Below are 20514 nucleotides of genomic sequence, written 5' to 3'. Positions count from 1 at the left end.
ACCTCAGAGTATGAACCTGTAACACGTATCCCTGAGGCAGGGCTATTGAGGGTGTCAGGGGCGTGGGGAGACCACAGCTGCCATGTGTATGCCTGATCAGGTGCTAAGTCCGTGGACAAGAGGTGGTATCAATCTTAGTAGCCCCCAATTATGTGTTGCATCTGACAGCTGGGGCTCCAGATTGTCTGATACAAAACTTCATGCTAATACAGGGCTGCTTAAGTCACTCAGCAGAGCTCTGGCTGGGGACATGCCTTCAGAAATACTCTCAAACAGAGTGCAAGCACCAAACTTAGGTCAAGGATAACCCTAATGATGTGCCATGCATAACTCCACAACCCATTCTTCTTTAACTTCAAGTCTGTTGGGACTGCATGCTTGAAGTTTAGCACATGCTTTGGCTGTTTGGGATTTGAACAACTGAGCCTGCTGCGTAGGAGTTTTCATACATCACATTGAATCTCTAGCCCACAATAATGGAACAAGAGACCTTCCCATAGCCTTGCCTGTCTGCCAACGGAGGTAATCAGTTTGCTGTCCAGGGAAAGTGAATATTACTGGTGCAAAACGTGAGCTACCTTCTTCCTCCTCTTCATTAAACATGGCCAACCAAATATATCCATGATATATACTAAGTTAAGCCAGGAAGGAATTAAAACTCCTGTTCTTGCCAAACGATTGAGTGCTTGCAGACACAGATTCCTAAGAAAGTATAATAAAGTACATTCGCAGAGTATTTGTGCCTTCATAGGAAATGAATATGGATGTAATTAAGAAAAGCTGATTTATGTGGAACTGTAAAACCAGGGACATAAAATGAAAAATTCTCTGTAAATGTCAAGTCAGTGTTTTGTGGTAGCCAAAACAAGGCATATAGAGTATTGCAACGGTATTAAGAAAGGAACTGAAAATTAAAATGCCACTATATAAATCCCTAGTACATGAATATTTAAGACATTGTATGGAGTTCTAGGCACCTGATCTCTAAAGATTATACTAGAAGTGTTGTTATACTATAGTCTGCTACTAACATTTTGAGAATAGCAATGTGTGGCATGGCTTCTTGTCGGGGGAAATTAAAAAGACAAGACTGAGTATGGTTGGGGGATGAGCTGGGTCTATAAAATAACAGGAAAAGGCGAATGGGAAACAAGAAATAGGGAACATAGAATACTAGAATCATAGTTTGCATTGGAAGGGACCTTAAAGATCTGGTTTCAATGCCCCTGCCCTGGGCAGGGACGCCTTCTACTAGTTCAGGTTACTCAAAGCCCCATCCAACTTGGCCTTGAACACCTCCAGGGATGGGACATCCACAACTTCTACTTGTTGAAGGGGCATCGTACTATCTAATCTAAATCTCCCCTCTTTCAGTTTAAAACGATTACCCCTTGTCCTATCGCTACACTCCCTGATAAGAAGTCCCTCCCCAGCTTTCCCATAGGCCCCCTTTAGGCACTGGAAGGGGTTATAAGGTCTCCCTGGAGCCTTCTCTTCTCCAGGCTGAACAACTCCAACTCTCTCAGCCTGTCCTCACAGGAGAGGTGCTCCAGCCCTCGCAGCATTTTCATGGCTCTCCTCTGGACCTGCCTGAGCAGGTCCATGTCTCTCTTTCCAAGGAGTCCCAGAGCTGGATGCAGTACTCCAGGTGAGGTCTCACCACAGCAGAGGGGCAGAATCACCTCCCTGACCCTGCTGACCACACTGCTTCTGATGCAGCCCAAGATGCCGTTAGTTTTCTGGGCTGCAAGCACACATTGCCAGCTCATATTCAGTTTTTCATCCACCGACACCCACAAGTCCTTCTCCTCAGGGCTGCTCTCAGTCTACGGCTTGAGAACCTCTGATGAACTTATTAGGCAATAAGTTTTAAATAAACAAATTACTTCACAAAAAACATGTATTAAAATTGTTGGATTCATTGCTGTAGAAGCCAAAATTTAAATGGATTCAAAAAGCAATCAAATCCTTCGAAAACACAAGGAACCATTAAAAGGTCCAGACCTTCTTGACCTCTGGTTCCACGAGACGCTGTGTTGCTGACTGTTGGTATATTTGGCCAAAGATCCTACTAGTCCTGTTTCTTACTTGCTTTCATTCCGCAGCCATTGTTGAGCAATGTAAGAGATAGTATGGCCATTTCTTCATAACTTCCTTCTTACGTTATAAGCCATTCTTCCCCTACAATATATATTCTTTTAAATTTTGGGGGGGTTATGTTAAGAATTTACATAGTTGGTCTTCAAATACAAAGAGGCTCGATTAAAAGAAGCTGAGAACAAATTCAAGTAACTGAAAGAGTTTCTGTTAAAAGTTTAAGTAGCACTAAGTGATGGCTATTTCATGCTACTAGTTGCCAAAAAGATACTAGGTTTATTAAAGAAGGACCTCTATTAGAGCTCTGAACACTGGTTACAGTATTACACTGTTTATTTTTCATGAACTCACAGCAGTGCATGCAAAAGAAAAGGTCAGTGACAGAATGCAGTCTTAGAGCTTGTTTTCGCGATGTTTTCCGACGTACAGAATGCTGTTCAAGTACTGGTGAGGTTCCACAGTGCCAGATCTAAGTGCTCAAAGGCAGGGAATACTTGAAAACCAGATGGTTTTAGTCACCTAAGTGGAGGAACTCGTTGGAAAGAAAGTACTGCAGGCTGAGATGTGGGAAAGGACGAAGGGAGAGGTGATTTAGGCCGGTTCTGGGCAAAGATTCCGTTTTGGCTTTTTTTTCTAACTCAACATTAACAGCATACTATTTTATGATTCTCCCCTCTACAAGTGCACAGAGGGTCAAATGCACAAACAACAGCTACCTCTTCTGAAGTTCAGGCGTTTAAAACTTACTGTAAGACAGCTTTCGGCAAGTCCTGTTTTTTTGAAGAAATATAGAGTCTTTTTGCTAGGCAAAAAACCCCAGATGGTTTTCATGGTATATATTGTGAAATATGTGTGCGTGTGTGCATGTATATATCCCACTAACTCAGGGAAAGCCTGTACTTCATTCTGTTTCTTTTTTCCTGGATCCATGTATTAGTTCCTTTCGGTGGTGCTTTCTACAAGCAGCTTGGCGCAGGCTATTGAAATCGGGTTCACTCTTGTGACCTTTTCTTATTTCAAAAAACTACTGTAGAGTGTCTACTTGTGGCATGTTGGTTTTGTTTCTTTATAGCAGTTCTTTCTTGATAACATAAGTAAGCATAATAAGCCTTTAAGCATAATAAGAAATATCACCTATTAATCTAAAATCTGAATATAGCCCCATCATGTTTTTAACTTTCGCATACTGGAACACTCAAAAAATGCCATGTGTTGTGATCTTAATTGTTATGTAAAAGCACCCTCCTCCAAACATGATCTCATAACTAGGTAAATGAGGGAAGTTTACCAGGCAATTTTCATACTTAAAAAGTAGGCATGCACATTCTAAAAGCTAAACCCTGATTCACAGCAATTAGATCATGAATAACTAGTGTCACGGACTTTAGTTATGTATTGTTACGTAAAAGTCTGAGAAAAATATGATCTTGTTGAAGCTTAGTTTGTATTCTAGCAAATGGTTTTCAGTTGTACGGAAATTTGAATAAACATCTAAAAACTCACTATTTGGTCATTAAAAACTCAGTACCTATTTTCAACTCAAAATGTTGATTTTAGCCATGAAACCTCCAAATGAAATGCAAACAGATGAAGCCTATTCACTGGAGATTTCAGTGGCCCTTTAGACCCAGAAATTTATTTCTGTATACATTATTAGATCTGATTAGCCTGCACCAAATAAAATTATGTATCGTTTGCTGGAAAAGTACAGGCAAATATCACAAAACGGACAGTTAAGTCACTGTAATCCAGTTACACATAGATGCAAAACCTACCGCTACTTTTTTTTATTATTACTTTAAAGCAAATTAAATACGAAACATTCGCTCTGAATAGTCAGAAAAGAAGAAAAATATCAGGATGTGTACAATTTCACTAAAGAATAAAGTAGTATCTCTAAAGCAGTCCACTAGAAAATAAGCTTTTGTTTTAAAGTTCTATTTAATTATTTTTGCCACTGTGATAAATAACTGAAATATTAATTTATAATTTATCTACAGACTTTCTAAAATTTTTTTCTAATATTAACAACTGTATCTAGCATACTAAAGGAATGCAGACAAATACAAGCCAAACAGGCGTAATCGTTAAGACATTTATTGCTTCTCCTCTCCTACAATTAATTTTCTGATACAGGTATCCACAGAACTACCCTGCCCCCCCCCCCCCCCCCCCAAAAAAAATAAGGACGTATTTTTCATATAGATAGATAGATAGATGTATCTCCATTATCAGAATAATTTTATCCTCCTGATTACTTCTTCCCCTCTCCCCCCAAGTGCATATCTGATTGCAAAGGCTTCATAATTTCTGAGTTCTGGCTATATCAACCATGAAACAAAAAATAGTATTACTCTATTTCCTTCATCGAGATCTGGATTAAATACAGATTTTACATAGAAAAATTGTTATTTGACATAAGAAAAATTTCTCAAATGTCCTCAGTAAAGTGAACTGCGTCTTCTGTCACCCTAAAAGTTGGGTCATACTCTTTGTTTTACAGATTCTAAAGATGTTTCATTTCTAAAGAAAACAGGAAAAGGGAATCATCTGCTTCTGGACAAACACACAGAATACAAAGTTATTCCATACATACAATTGTCTTTCTTATCCAAACAATATTCCTTCTTTTCAGCCTAGGAACAATTTTACAAAGAACAAGTCACTGTGCTCATCTGTATTTCCTCTTAAATTACACAAGCTATTACCAGTTCTGTAGAAACTGTTCCATATATCTGCTTTAAGGTACATGTATATATGTGCTGAGGAAAGAAATGGAACTAATTGGTATATATTCAAAATACTACCTGCAAACCACAGAACAAAGATAAGATAAATTCTGCAATTTTTTAATGTCCTTGCTTGTCTTTATTTCAAAATCATCTTTAGCTTCGGCTGAATAATTATTCATTTCTAAATGCAAAAGGTCATTTACCTTTGTGTTCTTTATTAAGACTTCATTATTTTTACAAAAATAGAATAGCACATTAGTCTTTATTAATTTTTACTTTAACATACAGTTCGTTTACTTTGAATGGAGCATTCTGGGATACAGTATACTTCATCTATTATTGGTGGTTCATTTAATTGTTACTTTATAGCAGGTCTTCTGGGAAAAATACAAATTATCAAGTTTCTGCTATTATATATTAAAAACACACAGATGTCAGAAAATGTTTTTCTAAAAAAGTTCATTTAGGAATAAACTATCATGTTGTAGCAAACAAGGTCAAGAGTCCCTTTAAGAAAGAGACTATTTCATTGCCTCCCAGTTTAGATTCTCCATAGACACGGTCCACAAATGAAATAGGAACCTGTTGAAACAAGCAAAACTATTTTTAAGGTTCAAAACCTAAATAATCAGATATGCTGTAAACAAAAGTATGGCCTTTGAACTACAGCAGGTTTAGACATGGGAAGAAGGCAAGCACCAGATTAGCTTACTTTGTGTCAATTGTTCTTACCAGTGGCTTTAATGATGCCCCATAGCTGGGGAGCATGAAATTATTTGGTTTATCACCTTTAAAGATGATCCAAAGACATTACTCAGTGGCTGGATAATACACCAGTCAGAACAAACTTAATAGCTTAAGTGCACTAAAAGCCTCGGGGCTTAAAATGAACCTTCACCACTTTCCTTGTTAGTTAAATTCAATACCTTTGAGTCAATGCCTCAGGAAGGCAAAAGTCTCCCGCCACCACGAAACAGCATTCACCACTGGCTAGAAGATGACATCTGAATATGGCAGTTAGTGCATATTTTACAATAGTAGCAGTCTTTGACCATTTTATAGATTATTTACAGGATTAAAGGGCATTTCAAACACTAATTTTGGTTTCCTTACTTAGGTGATCATACTGTCCAGATCAACTCACTACTCATAAAATGGTCGGAACATACTGCTTTTCAGTAATTTGACCACGTACGAATGACATATGACAGGACATTCTGCCAACACCGCATTAGAATATTCAAGAATCTCCATATATGTTTGTGTGCAAAACTGAAATACTTCAGGGGCTAAAATAAAGAACTGCATTTGCAAAAGTCATTAAAAAAATTGGCTTAGCGTTCTGCTGGCAGTTTCAACCAGAAATCATCTGGCAAGCGGAATACAAAAATCACCACACCCTTGCATCTGCGCCAGGACTGAGGATTTCTCACAATTCTAGCACATCAGTCCACGGTAGAAGAGAAACCAGGGCAAGAAGATGGTAAGGAAGATACCTAAAAAGGCATGCAGATAGACTCAAAAATGACTCTGGCTTTCATAGTGGGGTCCCTTTGATAATTCTAGTAAGCATCCTGGCAGCTACAGACAGCTCATCTACGGGGCGTGGACAGAAATCCCTGAATACGTAGTCAGTGCAGGATGTGAGAACACACATTTCCTGAGCAGCGATGAGAGAACGGTTAATATCTCATCTAATAAAAGGTATCCAGGCTTTCCCTTCAGTGTAAGAATTAACCACCTGTGTTGTTGCTGGACTTCACCTTTCTTGCATAGTAAGTTCTATCATTAGTCTTAAAGGAAGCATTTTCTGAAGGGTGTATTCCATGCACATTTCACATACAGTAAAGCAGTACAGCAAAATGAAATAGAGGTGCCTACAAGACTATTCAGGTATTGCTTGTGTCAGTTCATCTCATCATCCATTTGTTCCTTGTAGACCAACAGGTCTCAATCTTCATTTTCAACTTTGCTTATGAAATATTTTACCCTCGCAACCAATTCTAGATTTTACAACTGCATAAAAACTCCTGTTCTGCCTGCAGAGTTGCAGCACCCGCAAACCAGGAATTAGACATGCAATTGTCAACTCTTCTGGAATTTCGGTATTACTATTTGGATAATTACAAAGTATGTAAAGATTATAAGTATTGATCAGGAAATACTGTATTACTGTACTTGAAACATAATGGAACGTTGTCCTGCCCCAGGAAGTTACAATATAGAGAAGATACACAGAACAGTAGAAATACAATAGTCTTATTTATAGGTAAGTCAGCAATCTGAACACTGTCAAGGTTGTTACAGATATCACAACAGAAATCTTAAAGACAAGGCCGAAGCAGAATAATGAAGCAACTTTTCAGATGTTAGAGACAACTCTTCCCACATGTGAGAAACCAAAGAAGGAGGGAAGATGGCGTTTGCTTCAGAATATAACGGATGAGCTGTGGAGGAAGGCCTAACTGACCCATCGCAAACCAGAGCCCGTGTCTCAGCACTGAACGGGAGACATCAGGTCTAGTGAAGACTGTCCGTCAGGCTTTGAACCCCAAGATAAATGTCTTTTATTTGATACTATACAACCAGTAGAGGCATGTAAATACATGGGTGGTGGGATCAAATAATAGACAGAAAAAAGGTCTTTGCAGCAGCACCTGAAGAGCACCCAAGATTGCATTTTTTTTTTAAGCCAGAGAAGTGTATTTTACTGCTTTAAAAATGTCTGGTAAATAAAACCTCACCTCACCCTAGGTTTCAGTATCTGAATGTATAGACAGGTGAGGATTTAATTCAGCAATATTAGAAAGCAATATATGAATGCAGCTGGATGTGAAGACCAAACAAAGTAGTGTCAAACCTCAGCTACAGACACGATAGTGATGTTGCTCCATAAGCATGAAAGGTGGAAGGAGCGAGCTTGCTTTATTATGTCTACCCAATGTTGATAGAGAAATGCAATATGTAAGATTTAGAGAAAGTAGTACCAGCAGCAGAATTCTCTGACAATTCAGTCATGAAAATGATGATGAAGAACTGGTTCTGAGATTTGGCTGCAGAGAGAATTCCAGTGAATCATCTTTAAAGACACCAGCAAGAGCAATTCAATGAAATACGAAAGCCAGCACTCAGACTGCTGGAAATACAGGATCTAACAATTTTTTGGAGTTCTTTTTCAATGATTGCAGACAGCTTAGAAGTGGAAAGTTGTGATAGCTGAAAAGTTGGAAAATAACAAAGCAAAAAATGACAGAGAACAGAATAAATCTGAAATAGAATCAGGTTGCTGGAGAAAACAAAATTATTTGAATAGACCTAACTAGAGACGCCTGTACAATATGAAGGAGGAAAGAAAAGGCTCCGAGCAGCTTCACGATGTATTTTGACTTCTTTCCCTCCTTTGAAGAACCTTGTAAAATTGTATGCAGCTAAAGAAATGACATCAGGAAGAGGGAAGGATCTGAGAGGCATATCAGCCAGGGGAATAAGTAACTGGAATTTCAGATCTGGTATTCATCTGAGAAAGTTGGAAAAATAGAGTTCTACATATGCAATTTCTTTGTATCAATTTGAAAATCTTGTGTCTTCTTGGAAGTGCACAAGATTTCCTATGCTCCCAATAGTCTGTATCTACATTTAAATGAAAGCACAATATACTTATCAAAACTTTTACTGTACCTCTCCAATAGTATATCCTAACTGTCTAGCCCGAACAATCATCTCCATCTGGAAAACGTATCCTTTAGAAACACACTTTTCCATTAGTTTCTGTAAGACTTCTTTTCTGTATAACCTGTAAATGATTACAAAGAAAATGAAACCTGAAGCACAATTTCTGAACTTTGGAAATCAAGACAGCGTGTAGGAATCTTAACTGTAATCACTCATTCATATCATTACTATTTTAAAAAAATCTTTAACAAAGTCATAGGAGCAGCAGTTCTTGCAATCAAGTCTACTATTTCTTACACCCTTTCCAAAGGGATTTTGTAGTCCTCCATGAAGAAGGTCTGTTCTTAGTCCAGTTCCTTGTTCAGCAGCTTTTTAATTTCAAATAAACGTTATGAATTGCAAACCAGACCCATACCTGAAACTCCCTGTTAAGTCGGATGCACCTGGTCTCAGCAAAACCTGAGTTATAAAATTGGCACCACGACTGTGAAAGAAAACATGAATGTCAAAATTGCTCAGTACACAATTCAAGAGATCAAGCAGAATTTCTAGAAAATAAGTAAATATCATCCTACTAGGAAAAAAACCAAAACCAACCAAAACCCTTTTATTGCTCAATATGAAAAAATTGTATTTCTAAGATGTTTTCACTGCTAGATTTGACAAATAAATTGCAGAATCTGAAATCAAAACCCAACGTTTTCTTTTTCAAATGATGATTAATAGACTTTTGAACTTCTCCATGAAGGAGAAAACAATGATTTTGAGAAACTAAATTTCCAGTCTGGTTCTTTATGGTAGAACTGTCAGTACAACAGCACACTAATACAATACAAAAGAAATAAATTTGACAACAGTCAAAACAACATTTTTCTTCTAACATTCACTGTAAGCAGAGAACAAAAATGCTTCCTGGACAAATGTGAGACTTGGGTGTAAAAAAATCAAGGTTCAGTTTTGGTTTACACTGCTTTCACAGTACGAAGAGGATAAGCTCCACTGATAAAAAATATTGTGAGACCAAAAAGCGAGTCATGACTATCTTGCCGAGGGCTGTATTACATGCTGAGAAGATGTGCAAGTCCTTCACCCTGACCAGTATGATGTAAAAGGATTCCTCTGCAATGTCCATTTAGTGCTCTCCTTTTTTTGAGCGTATATTCTATTTAGATTCACAAAAAGATGAGCACTTATTCCAGCAATTAAAAAACAGGAGAAATCCAAATCCTGTCCCTGTGATACCATCTCCAGATCAGCCCGATAACACAGCTTCTGCTCCTACTGCTTTCCACTAACATATAAATCAGCATTAACTTCTGCCTATTCTCTTAAATCAGGTGTAAGAGAGAAAAACTATGCAGAAACTTGTCAATTACCTCCTCAAAGTCCCTTTAAGTCCCCATAAACCTGATACACCAGCCTTATGTATGACCTTAACAGTGTTTTCCTCTTTGCTTTTGGGTGAAACCTCTCCATAGTGTTCACTGTAACTGTTTTCCAGTAAGGTCTAAGTCATGATTTATTGACATTGATCGTGCCAGAGAATTCTTAACTTATGACAAATCAGCGGGTCAACAGAGGGGTTTAGCAAGTGCATTACTGTTTAGGGAAAGGTCCATTACAGCTACTAAAGATAACTAAATGTGTCTTTTAAACTTGATAAAAATGCGATAGTCTCAGCTCATTCTTTGGATGATGAAGCTGCAAGACTGTCCCAACCTGATGCCATGCAGATTTGTCCACTGTTCCAACCCATTTCTCAAGCCTAGCCACATCATTACATTCTTTCTTGGTGAGTTTTAATCAAAGAATTTGCAAATAATGCATGCCTCTATTATTTAATATAATTTCGCAGTACCCAGTACTATTGACTGAAGACTCAATTCAGCTCACACAGACTGAGTTGAGTACTTGGAATTATTATTTCCAAATAACGAGTTTATGTGTAAATATTTAGAAAAATACTTACCTGATTAATTTTCTTTTCAAATCCCAGCCATATACTCCTCCATTTCCTTTATATCTTGTTCCAGATACAATATCAAAATTGCCTTCTTTCTGCTTTCTATAAGCAATTGGTTTTATCAGAAAAACAGGAGGAACATTTGTATGAAGGTAGCACAAATTTCAAAATAAGAACAATCACTCTTTTAGTACAAAATCTGTATGTACAAACCTTTGAACAAATAAGCAGAGAGGAAAGCAATAGTTGCAGTGGTTATAAACATTATGCATTTAAAAACCTGTTAATTTTGCTCTTATAAAGAGATACTTCAGAGAATCTTACGATTATCTTTTGCCAACTATGTCACAGAATTTCATAGACTACTTCATAAATAATTTATTAAGACCAACTTATGCATTTTTAAAGCCTCTCTCTAGTATAAAAGACTGAATGATTTTAAATACAGATTTAAATATTTAAATTACACAAATCCATAGTAAAGAGGAAAAAAAAAAAGCCTGGAACTATCCTTAGTCCATACCATGCCTGAGTGCTGCAGAACCTTATCTAAAATTTTAGATCTCCAGTACTACCTAGCAAGAAAGTTGAAAATTACAGAGACTGCTGTCCTCAGCCTCCAACGTAATGTCTGTCGACCATTTCTCACAAACTGAAACGTTACAGGGAGAGGAAGGTCAAAGACAGAAGTATTTCACCAGTAGTTGAGGAGTTGAGGACATGGTCCTCCAATCAATATCCCTATATGCACACATGATAACATGATTAGAAGACGACATTTATTTATATGTGCTTTTCAAAGCTGAACAACCATTACAAGAAGAGAAGTGCTTAGCCACGCATGCTTTCCGTTACTTTAAACTTGGGGAGCTTTGCTCTAGTTAGGAACTAATTATTTTTCTGGATTTTTGGGGACAAATCTAATGAAGTCCAATCACTTTTTTTTGAATTATTGCCTTGCCAATTTTCTTACTACAGCTAGACAGCTCTACAAAAATATAAAGCTTTCAAATATTACAAAGAAACAATAAATGCTCAGAAGTCATTCTCTCATACTACAATAGGCACCTACCTGATAAACTCTGGAATAAATTTTGGCTGAAATGGAAGGAAAACAGATCAGAAAAGAAAGAGGGGTGGGGGTAAAAAAAAAAAAAAAAAGAGTCAACGAAAATTTAATTATAACAGATTAAAAACACAGTACATGGAATACAGACTTACATGGTGAGACAGGTCAGCATCCATAATAACAATGAAATTCCCAGTGGCGTGCTTCATTCCATGAATATAAGCAGTGCCTGATGAAAACAGTATAGAAGTAATTTCCCTCACTATTTTAACATATGCAATCTTCTAGCCACAGTCTTCACTTATTTTCTAAAATCTCTGAGTTATACTAGAAAAGGATCAACTAAAAACCCCTGAAATTTATTTAAGATGTATCACAGTGGTCAAACGTTAAAATTACTTTTCCTTTTCCCTGCAATTTCAGCACTGGATTTTATAAATATAAATCTTGGCAAACCCTACTGCCCTAGAAATGCACAAACATGACTTGATAAGTGGGACACTATTTGAAATAACATTTCCAGAAGCGCCATAGAAAACTGGAAATAGGACACGGGCAACAAATAATCACTGAGAGTTAAAAAAAACTGGCTTTCTGGACTCGGGATTTACTATTAGTATCATATAGATTTTGGTTTGTTCTCCTTGACACCATGAATTATATTCCAATACCTAATCTGAAGAGAGGGGTTGTTTTTTTCTTACTTTAGATTTGTTGGGTTTTATTTATCCTGTGTGAACTGGTGTAGCTATCTTGGTAAGAGCTGGAACGAGTCCTGCTGTTACAGTTTTCCTCAACAATGGAAATTTCTGATCCGAGCCATGTGGTTCAAAGACAGCACTGCACTGAAGGACAGTACAGCAGCACAACAGAGATTAAGAACGGGCATATACTCCTCACTGATCCAAATTACTCTTAAGTCTTTTTGTTAACTTCATAAGGAATAGATACACTCTCAACTGACATCCTTAGCAGGCACTCTCACAGAAAACTAAACTCCTGGTTAACAAACAACCTGCCTTTCCTTTCTTTTCCATGTTGTTTGCAAAGTTACACAGTAGGAGTGTCACAGTTTTGCGTACTGTGCATGATTAGTAGGTACAGTACATGAAAAATTTAAATTCAGTCACTTTTAATCCATAATACTGGTCAAATCAGGACAAAGGATGAAAAGGCAGAAAACAAAAATAAAGATATGCAGGCTTTTGAGTTTCTTAGACAAATGAGATATAGAAAAAAAGCACAGAACAGTGATTAAAATAGACAATTCAATATAAAAATTAGAATTTTGTTTTTGTTCGGTGGACTAGAGAAATTAGTCAGCTGCAGTGCTCCGTACACAAGACACGTCAAGACACAGCAGCACGTGGAAGTGGGGGTTTCCAAGACAATTAGCAAGAAAATCAGATACTGATTAACAATAAATCATTTATCATTTTCTCCATTCCTATTAAAGGAAGAGGGATAAGGATACAACATGAATGTTAACAGATGGAAATATCTCCACTTTATTTCAGCATAGTTTTAGAATAGCTTTAATGTAATTTATGACTTCCTAGGATATCTGCTTTTTTGTAAAGCAAAAAATGACAAACTTGATTGACATATTCTGTGAAATACGGCATCAGAGCTATAAAATCGCAGTCCTCCATCATTCCATGCAAATTTACAAGACCGGCTCCCAAATTAGCAAGATTTCTACAATACGAGTAACTTTTGCGATGTACTTCAAAGCCTGCAATTCACATGTTAGTTAATAGGGGAGACAATACTTAGTAGTTTGAGAGCTGGACATCTGTCAGATACATTTTTTTTTTTATTTTTTTTTTTTTTTTTACTTAGCGTCATAATTCACACTGAAATGGGTTTAAATGTGAAGAGCTCTGTCCAAACCTGTGTCAGAAAATCAGCGCAGCCTTCTCTGGAGATTGCGCAAACTACGGTCCAATTTTTGAAGCATCCTGCACATGGGTAGATTGCACAGAAAGTACCACTGTCTCCTCTGGATAAGCAGGTTCCATACAAATAACAGCAGTTACTCTTGTAAAACATCACATTTTCTTCCTCAATTTAAACCCCTTGTTCTGTAATCAGTGAAGGCAGTATGGGAGGGAGAGGAGCAGCATGATGTTAACAGGAAAACACAGTTTGTACAGAATTGCGGTGCCCGCTGTTTTCAGGTTTGAGGTTGTGGGGAACTCGTTATAAATAATACTCTGTGATTTTTACGTGTGTGGTTTTTAAGCTTGTTCACTAACAAAAAACTTGATGAAAACATATATTTCTGCTTTTGGGCTTTACTGTGATTTTTTCTGAAACTTTATATACTAGAAGCAATCAAAGAATACAGCAGATTTTTAAATTTTTTTTTTTTTAGTACTAACCAGAGTTAGTAAAGACTTACCAAGGCCCAACTTTCTTGGTCTGGGTCTTAGAAGCTGCAGAACATATTAAAAAAAATTATATATATATATATTACTTGAAGTACAGTTTTTGTTTAATTTTAGTGACACCTTAATATTTGCTATCTTCAAGGTATAAAAATATTCTAAAGTGTACTTTTAATTTTTAGCTAGATAACACATTAAAAAAATTATCTGTCAAAATACATCAGAAACAAACCATTATATTAAATAGATATTTTATCAGGTCATATTTAAAAACAACCCTCTTTTAAAGCTTTACTTAGTATCAAAAAAGGGGAAAAAAGACTCTAACACTTGCTATATACATTGTTCTTGAAGTAACCTCTATAAATGGTACTTAATTCACAAATACTTTTTAAAACCTTACACACCTTTTTTAAAAAAAAAGGCAAGTGTCTGACTACTTACAGCACAAAACCGTCAAACTGAACGTTGGGTTTCTACAGTGTTCTATGAGAAAGCTTTTATTGCAAAAAAAAAAAAAGGGGGGGGTTTAATGGCTCATAAAGACTAAATAAATGACAGTATCTCATTGTATATAATTGACAGTTATATGGTAATATATTAAATAGAAGAAAATAATCCTGTTATTGAGGAATATAACTAGACAGTTTAAAAATAAATCACAAGGCCAAACTAGCTTTCATCTTTCCAATTTCACTACTGCTGCAGTCACTTAAAATGAAATTAAAGCTTATCCAAACCTCATCTCTCCCTCAGGCATGCACAAAGTCCAATAACAACCACTACTCATTACTCAGCAGTGTACAGCAATGCACAAAGTATTGAAAACATTTTGCAAACAGCAATTAATGATTCTGCATATTAGTTGCTAATGCTGATAAGCAGCTGCATGACTATCATAATGTTACCTTTTTCTAAAGTGGTGTGAAAAAACTTAGATAACTTGTTTAAGGATGTAAAGAAAGTGCAGAACTCAGGGACTGTGTTCCAGTTCTCTAAGTACTTTCCAATACAATAAAAATGGAAAGAAAATCACCCCAGAAGAGACAACTCACTATTTTATCTGATCCATATATCTTTTCCAATTGTTCAGCAATTTCCTGTGTCCCATCTGGGCTTCCATCATCTATGATGATAATTTCAAAGTTGTTTCCACTGAAATGAGAATTATTTTTAAATGAACAAATGGAAAACCCAATTTCACTTCCTATGTCATTTTGAAATCACAACCCCCAGGGCAGGGGGGTTGGAACTAGATGATCTTTAAGGTCCCTTCTAACCCAAACCATTCTGAGATTGGCACAAAACTGAAGAAGAGAATACAAACTGATTTTCTGACAGTTAGAGACACATGGTATAGATACTCATAGCTGTAAGAGTACGCCTGTGGTGATAAAACGTGACTCAGTGTTACTGTTTCAGGTCTCGAGCTGGAGTTGCTCCCCCGCACACCGCAGCAACATAAACCTCATCATTGTCCCAGCACCGCCGCAGCGTCCAGTTCTCCCCTCGGGGTTGTGAAAGATGAAAAGCTAAAATTGCCCTTGTGCTTTCATCTGGCAACGCCGCTTTTTCTGGCGGCTGCTGCAGAACGCATCAGAGCACATGCGAGTCTGCTGATTAGCGTAATTTCGTTTCCCTAATTAACCACGGTGTTACGGGTTCCACACACCTGCCCGCGCGCCCTCCAGCACTAGCGAGAAACGCCGTACATTTCACCACCTGGAGGACATTATTGCTTTCCTCAGTCGCGACATCGTTTTTGCAGCTTTTACGGACGTGCGTTTCCCGGCTCTTCTGAGCTTCTCGGCTCCACCAACACCTCGCACCGGGCGCCCTTCACCCCTCCGAGCCCGCTCCTCACCACCCCTGCCCGTACAGCGCACCTTCCCCGCGGCTCTAGAGGAGCCTCCCCTCACCGAGGGGCCTCCCCTCACCGAGGGGCCACCAGATCCCTCCCTCCCACAGAGCGACAACCAGCCCGGACAGAGGGATGGAGCTCAGCCCTGGCCCGCTGAGGGACGCCAGGGCCTGGTACCCCCCCGGGGGCCTGGCACTCCCCTCCCCGCCCACTGAGCCCGGTACCTCTGGCGGAAGGTGCGCACTAGGAGCCAGACGACGAGGGGCAGGTTCTCTCGCTCGTTGTAGGTGGGCAGCAAAACCGAGAATTTGTCGCCGCCGTCGGCCGCCATGTTGGGGCGTTGACGCCGCCGGAACCGGCGGGGGGAAACAAACGCGCCGCAGCCAATCAAGGCGGGCGACGCGGCCGGAAGCGGCGGGGCTCTGGGGGGCAGCCGGGCGGAAGCGGAAGCGCTCTCTCGCTCTTTCAGCCATGGCGGGAGGTGCGGAGGCGGCGCGGTTGAGTGCGGAGATCAGCCAGCGGGAGCAGGAGTTGCGCGGGTTACGTGAGCGGCTGGCCGCCGTCCTGACGGGAGATGTCGTGGGGGACGTCGCGGCCGCAGAGGAGGCTGCCTCTGGCTTTCCCGGCGAGCTCCCCCCTCTGCCCGCCCAGGCCTCGCTGAGCCCCACCGACATCCTGCGGTACAGCCGGCAGCTGGTGCTGCCTGAGCTGGGCGTGCGGGGGCAGCTGCTATTGGCCCGCTCCTCCGTGCTGGTGGTAGGCTGCGGCGGCCTGGGCTGCCCCCTGGCCCAGTACCTGGCCGCGGCCGGCGTCGGCCGCCTGGGTCTGGTGGATCACGACGTGGTGGAGACGAGCAACCTACACCGGCAGGTGCTGCACGGGGAGGCCCGCCGAGGGCTCCCCAAGGCCGTATCTGCTGCCGCAGCCCTGCGGCTGCTGAACTCCACTGTACAGTATGTGCCCTACTGTGGTGCCCTGAGCCCTCGCACTGCCCTAGAGCTGGTGCGGCAGTATGACATTATCGCCGACTGCTCCGACAACGTCCCCACCAGGTACTTGGTGAATGATGCCTGTGTCCTGGCTGGGAAACCTCTGGTGTCCGGCAGTGCCCTCCGTCTGGAGGGGCAGCTGGTTGTGTACAACTACCAGGGAGGGCCCTGCTACAGGTGTCTCTTCCCCAAGCCCCCTCCACCAGAAACAGTGACTAACTGTGCAGATGGGGGAGTGCTGGGTGTCGTGCCAGGCATCATGGGGTGCATCCAGGCCTTGGAAGTGCTGAAGATTGCTTCAGGAATGGGTTCCTCCTTCAATCAGTTCATGCTGATGTTTGATGCCCGTGAAGGGAGGTTTCGCAACATCAAGTTAAGACCAAAGAAAGCAGACTGTGCTGTTTGTGGTGACAATCCAACTGTCACCTGCCTTCAAGATTATGAGGCATTTTGTGGTTCTTCTGCAACAGACAAGTGTAGGACTTTACATCTGCTGTCCAGTAAAGACAGGGTATCTGTAGAGGAGTACAAAAAACTGATGGATGAACAAGTTCCTCATGTATTGTTAGATGTTCGTCCACAGGTAGAAGTGGATATCTGTCGCCTGGTACATGCTGTCCACATTCCTTTGAGTAAATTAGAAGAAAAAGATGAAGAGTGTCTGGAAAATTTAGAAAAAAGAATTTGTGAAGAAAAGCAGAGAACTAATGGCCAGACATCTTTTCCTGTATATGTTGTTTGCAAATTAGGAAATGACTCACAGAAGGCTGTAAGAATTCTGCAGGAGTTACCTGTCAAAGAATTTGGTTCTGTGTTACCTAAGGATATTAAAGGGGGGCTTATGGCTTGGGCCAGTAAAATTGACCCAACATTTCCTCAGTATTAGAAATTTAAATGGTGAAAAAAAAAAAATACAGATTTTCATAGGGTTTCATCTTCTCTGTGTAATGACTATATCACGTGGATAAAACAGGAGATTGAAATACCATGTTGCTTTTTAAATTTTGTTTTTAAAAAGTATTTTTGTAGATATCCGATTATTTTGTTTATAAAAATGTGAAAGTGTCCATGGAAATGGAAAAAATGTGTTTCTTGGTTATTATTTAGTAGTGAAAACTTGGAATAACCACTTAATTGTGCATGTGATAATTGAGAATGACTCCTAATTAGTAATTATACCCTGGAGAATGACAAAGCACAGGAGTCAAGGGTTGGAAGTTTTTACTCATTTTCCAAACTGCCTAACAAATTGAAACAGTGCATGCAGTAATAATAAAAAAAATAGCTAGCTGCTGATCTCTGGCTGGTCAGTAGCACTATTCAGTCTGTCACAGGGAATTGTCAAGACAGTGCTGACAAGACTGTTTTGCTCAACGTCTTTTACTTCTCTGTAGAAGCATTGTGTATTTATGGAAGAGAACTTTTGCTGCAAATAACAGCACCTACATAATGGTGTTCTGTTAAGAACTTCCAGGGCCATCCATCTTCATTTGTTGGCTGGCAAAAAAGTGTATTCTGTGACTTGTATAGAGGTTTAACTGAGGTTAAATGTTAATAAGACAGCCGTTTGAGCCCAGAAAATTTGTAAAACAAACAGAAAATGCTTTTGTGAGGGCTTCAATTTCAGAGGTTGAGAGATGAAGAGGAGGTGAGAGAGAAAAAAATAAATGCGTGGCCTCCCTTTTGGAAGTACAACGACATATTTCATAAGCTTTCTCCTGTTTGTTATGGTAGTTGCATATCCACGGTTGTACTGCATTATTTTGTTAACTGGCATAAAGAGCTATGCATATCTAAAAAGTTCTCATAGATGAACTGAATGAAAAGAAAGAGAAATAAATAGCTTCTCAACAGAGAGCTGCCTGAGTCCTCATCACTTAAGCATAGTAATTATCTTATTATAATTAATTAAGGTATGGATTTCCTTTACTTTCTGAGGAGAAAAAAAACACCTGTCATGACTAATCTTTGCATTATACAAGGGCAAAAAAAGAATAGTATTATAATTAGTAGTCAAAAAGGCATATTTTGGTAAAATAAATTTGAGAACATCCACACCGCCTACTTTATTATAACATGCCATGGCTTTTAGCAGTAATAATCATGTGAAGGAAATAGTTACGTAAATTTATAAATACAGGGTCACATCTCTTGCAAGTTAGAGGACAATGAAAACATAGAAGACTATGACTTAAAAGTAAGCATTAGTGCTTTGTGGTGTGTAGTGAGAGTCATCAGTCAAAATGTTTTAAGACAGGTTGTAGAGGCTTGGTTCAGTCAGAACATTTGGCTTCTGGTGGGTTTCAGCCTTTGGGAATTGGAAACGAGAGGGATTTGTTTGAAATGCCTAACCTACTTTTTAATTTTTCTTTCTTCACTGTGATGTCAAGCAGAGACTGAAACATAAAAGGGAACAGTAGCAATAATTCTCTAATGTCCGATCTTCCAATGCTAAACAATGGATGGTATGTCATATAACCACCTGACCTGAAAAAATGATTCTTTTTCAGTCATTGAAAGCAAGGTGAACCTATGGACTTTACACCGATGTTCTTGGGGAGAGGGGAAAGAATTCTTGATTGTAAATCTGAGTGCTGCTTCTAGTGGATAGAAATCATGTGTAAAGTCTTTCCCCTTTTTACAACATTTTAGCAGCAGATGTACATAAACTCTGTGAAAGAAAAAGGAGGTGACATTAAAGCTGTGGTGTTTGGTGGAGGGTTTTTTGTAGCAAATCTAAAACTGCATTTCTTGTAGCAAATTTTCAAGCAGGAAACCAGACTGTGAGTCTTTGTGCTGTATGGAAAACAATTAACACCTCAAGGATCTGGAGAACTCTGTGGAAAAATCACGATAAGGATGAATGAAAATTGACCAAAACCATAGAATGATAACAGAACTGGCAAAAAAAGTAAATGCATCAAGTCAGTCTGATGAGAGACAAACTTTCAAGGATCTTTACTATTAAAATGGCTTTTTGGAAAGACCGTTCTTGTCAATCTGCATGCACTGAAGTCCGAAGTTCTTATAGGAGTACAGCATCTGAAATGCATGTGTTATTTTTGTGTAAAGGGAGTTCTATGCAAAACTAATTGGGCCACACAATATAGGAATAGCTGTTCTGGAAAGAACTAATGGCTGTGTTCTGATCTCAAGGGAGTATGCAAAACGTAGGTTTCTTTGGGAGGAAAAAAAGTGTTCTCCTTCTTGACTTAGGATAGCAATTAAATTCTCAGCAAATACAAAAACATCTGCCATGTGTCTTAAATAAAGATGGGGTCTGTAGTGCATGTCAAAATTTCATTCTTTACATGCTGTTTTTTTTTGTTTTTTTTTTTCCCAAGAAAAGATTAATTTCTTTTTTTCCCCTTGTGGGCTTGCTGAAGTGATACACAAGTCTTCCTGTAAATACAGTCCTGATGCTGGTGCTGGGCTCTTTGGAGATAAGCTGAAAAATCAAGGGTCATAAGATCATAACAAAGCCCAAGCATTTCTTATTACTGGAAACTTGTCTTTTGTTTTGACTTGCTTTATTTCTGGAAGTCCATAAAACATGTAGTGGTTTCTCTGTTCACCAGGAAGTATAATAGCAGAACTCTGCTTAGAAATTCAAAGAGAAGCAATAAAACTATCATTTTGTATTGCTGCCAAAGTACTGGCTAAGTATTGGTATGTGTTGACATTGTGAATGAAAGACAAGCTGATTTATTCAAGGACCTCATAGTGTAGTTGGTCTAAGAT

The 20514-nt window shown here is 39.1% G+C and overlaps 2 protein-coding genes across 2 annotated transcripts; one reads left to right on the top strand and one right to left on the bottom strand.

Moving 5' to 3' along the window:
* Positions 1 to 5023: 5023 nt before the first annotated feature.
* On the bottom strand, positions 5024 to 16711 carry DPM1 (dolichyl-phosphate mannosyltransferase subunit 1, catalytic). The gene is made up of 9 exons (XM_074605422.1): positions 16009 to 16711; positions 14979 to 15078; positions 13938 to 13971; positions 11686 to 11762; positions 11537 to 11562; positions 10471 to 10566; positions 8917 to 8985; positions 8508 to 8622; positions 5024 to 5411 (listed from the first exon to the last, which is right to left on the bottom strand). The coding sequence occupies exons 1-9, from the start codon at positions 16113 to 16115 to the stop codon at positions 5307 to 5309; spliced, it is 729 nt and encodes a 242-aa protein (XP_074461523.1). The 5' UTR covers positions 16116 to 16711; the 3' UTR covers positions 5024 to 5306.
* On the top strand, positions 16044 to 20063 carry MOCS3 (molybdenum cofactor synthesis 3). Its single transcript, XM_074605421.1, has one exon. It carries the CDS (start codon positions 16256 to 16258, stop codon positions 17657 to 17659), a length of 1404 nt encoding a protein of 467 aa, XP_074461522.1. The 5' UTR covers positions 16044 to 16255; the 3' UTR covers positions 17660 to 20063.
* The last annotated feature ends 451 nt before the right edge of the window (positions 20064 to 20514 follow it).

This window comes from Larus michahellis, chromosome 12 (genome assembly GCF_964199755.1).
Source record: "Larus michahellis chromosome 12, bLarMic1.1, whole genome shotgun sequence".
NCBI lineage: Eukaryota > Metazoa > Chordata > Aves > Charadriiformes > Laridae > Larus > Larus michahellis.
Note: the sequence above shows the minus strand (reverse complement) of the source record. Positions and strands in the feature narration are given on the sequence as shown.

What these genes read in the sequence shown, in the direction of transcription:
- DPM1 (XM_074605422.1), bottom strand. Translation starts at nt 16,115, where the DNA reads ATGGCGGCCGACGGCGGCGACAAATTCTCGGTTTTGCTGCCCACCTAC. An exon ending in GTGCGCACCTTCCGCCAGAG is followed by an intron (nt 15,079 to 16,008) that starts GTACCGGGCTCA and finishes TTCTCATTTCAG; the next exon opens with TGGAAACAACTTTGAAATTA. An exon ending in TTGAAAAGAAAATTAATCAG is followed by an intron (nt 8,986 to 10,470) that starts GTAAGTATTTTT and finishes TTTCTTTCACAG; the next exon opens with TCGTGGTGCCAATTTTATAA.
- MOCS3 (XM_074605421.1), top strand. Translation starts at nt 16,256, where the DNA reads ATGGCGGGAGGTGCGGAGGCGGCGCGGTTGAGTGCGGAGATCAGCCAG.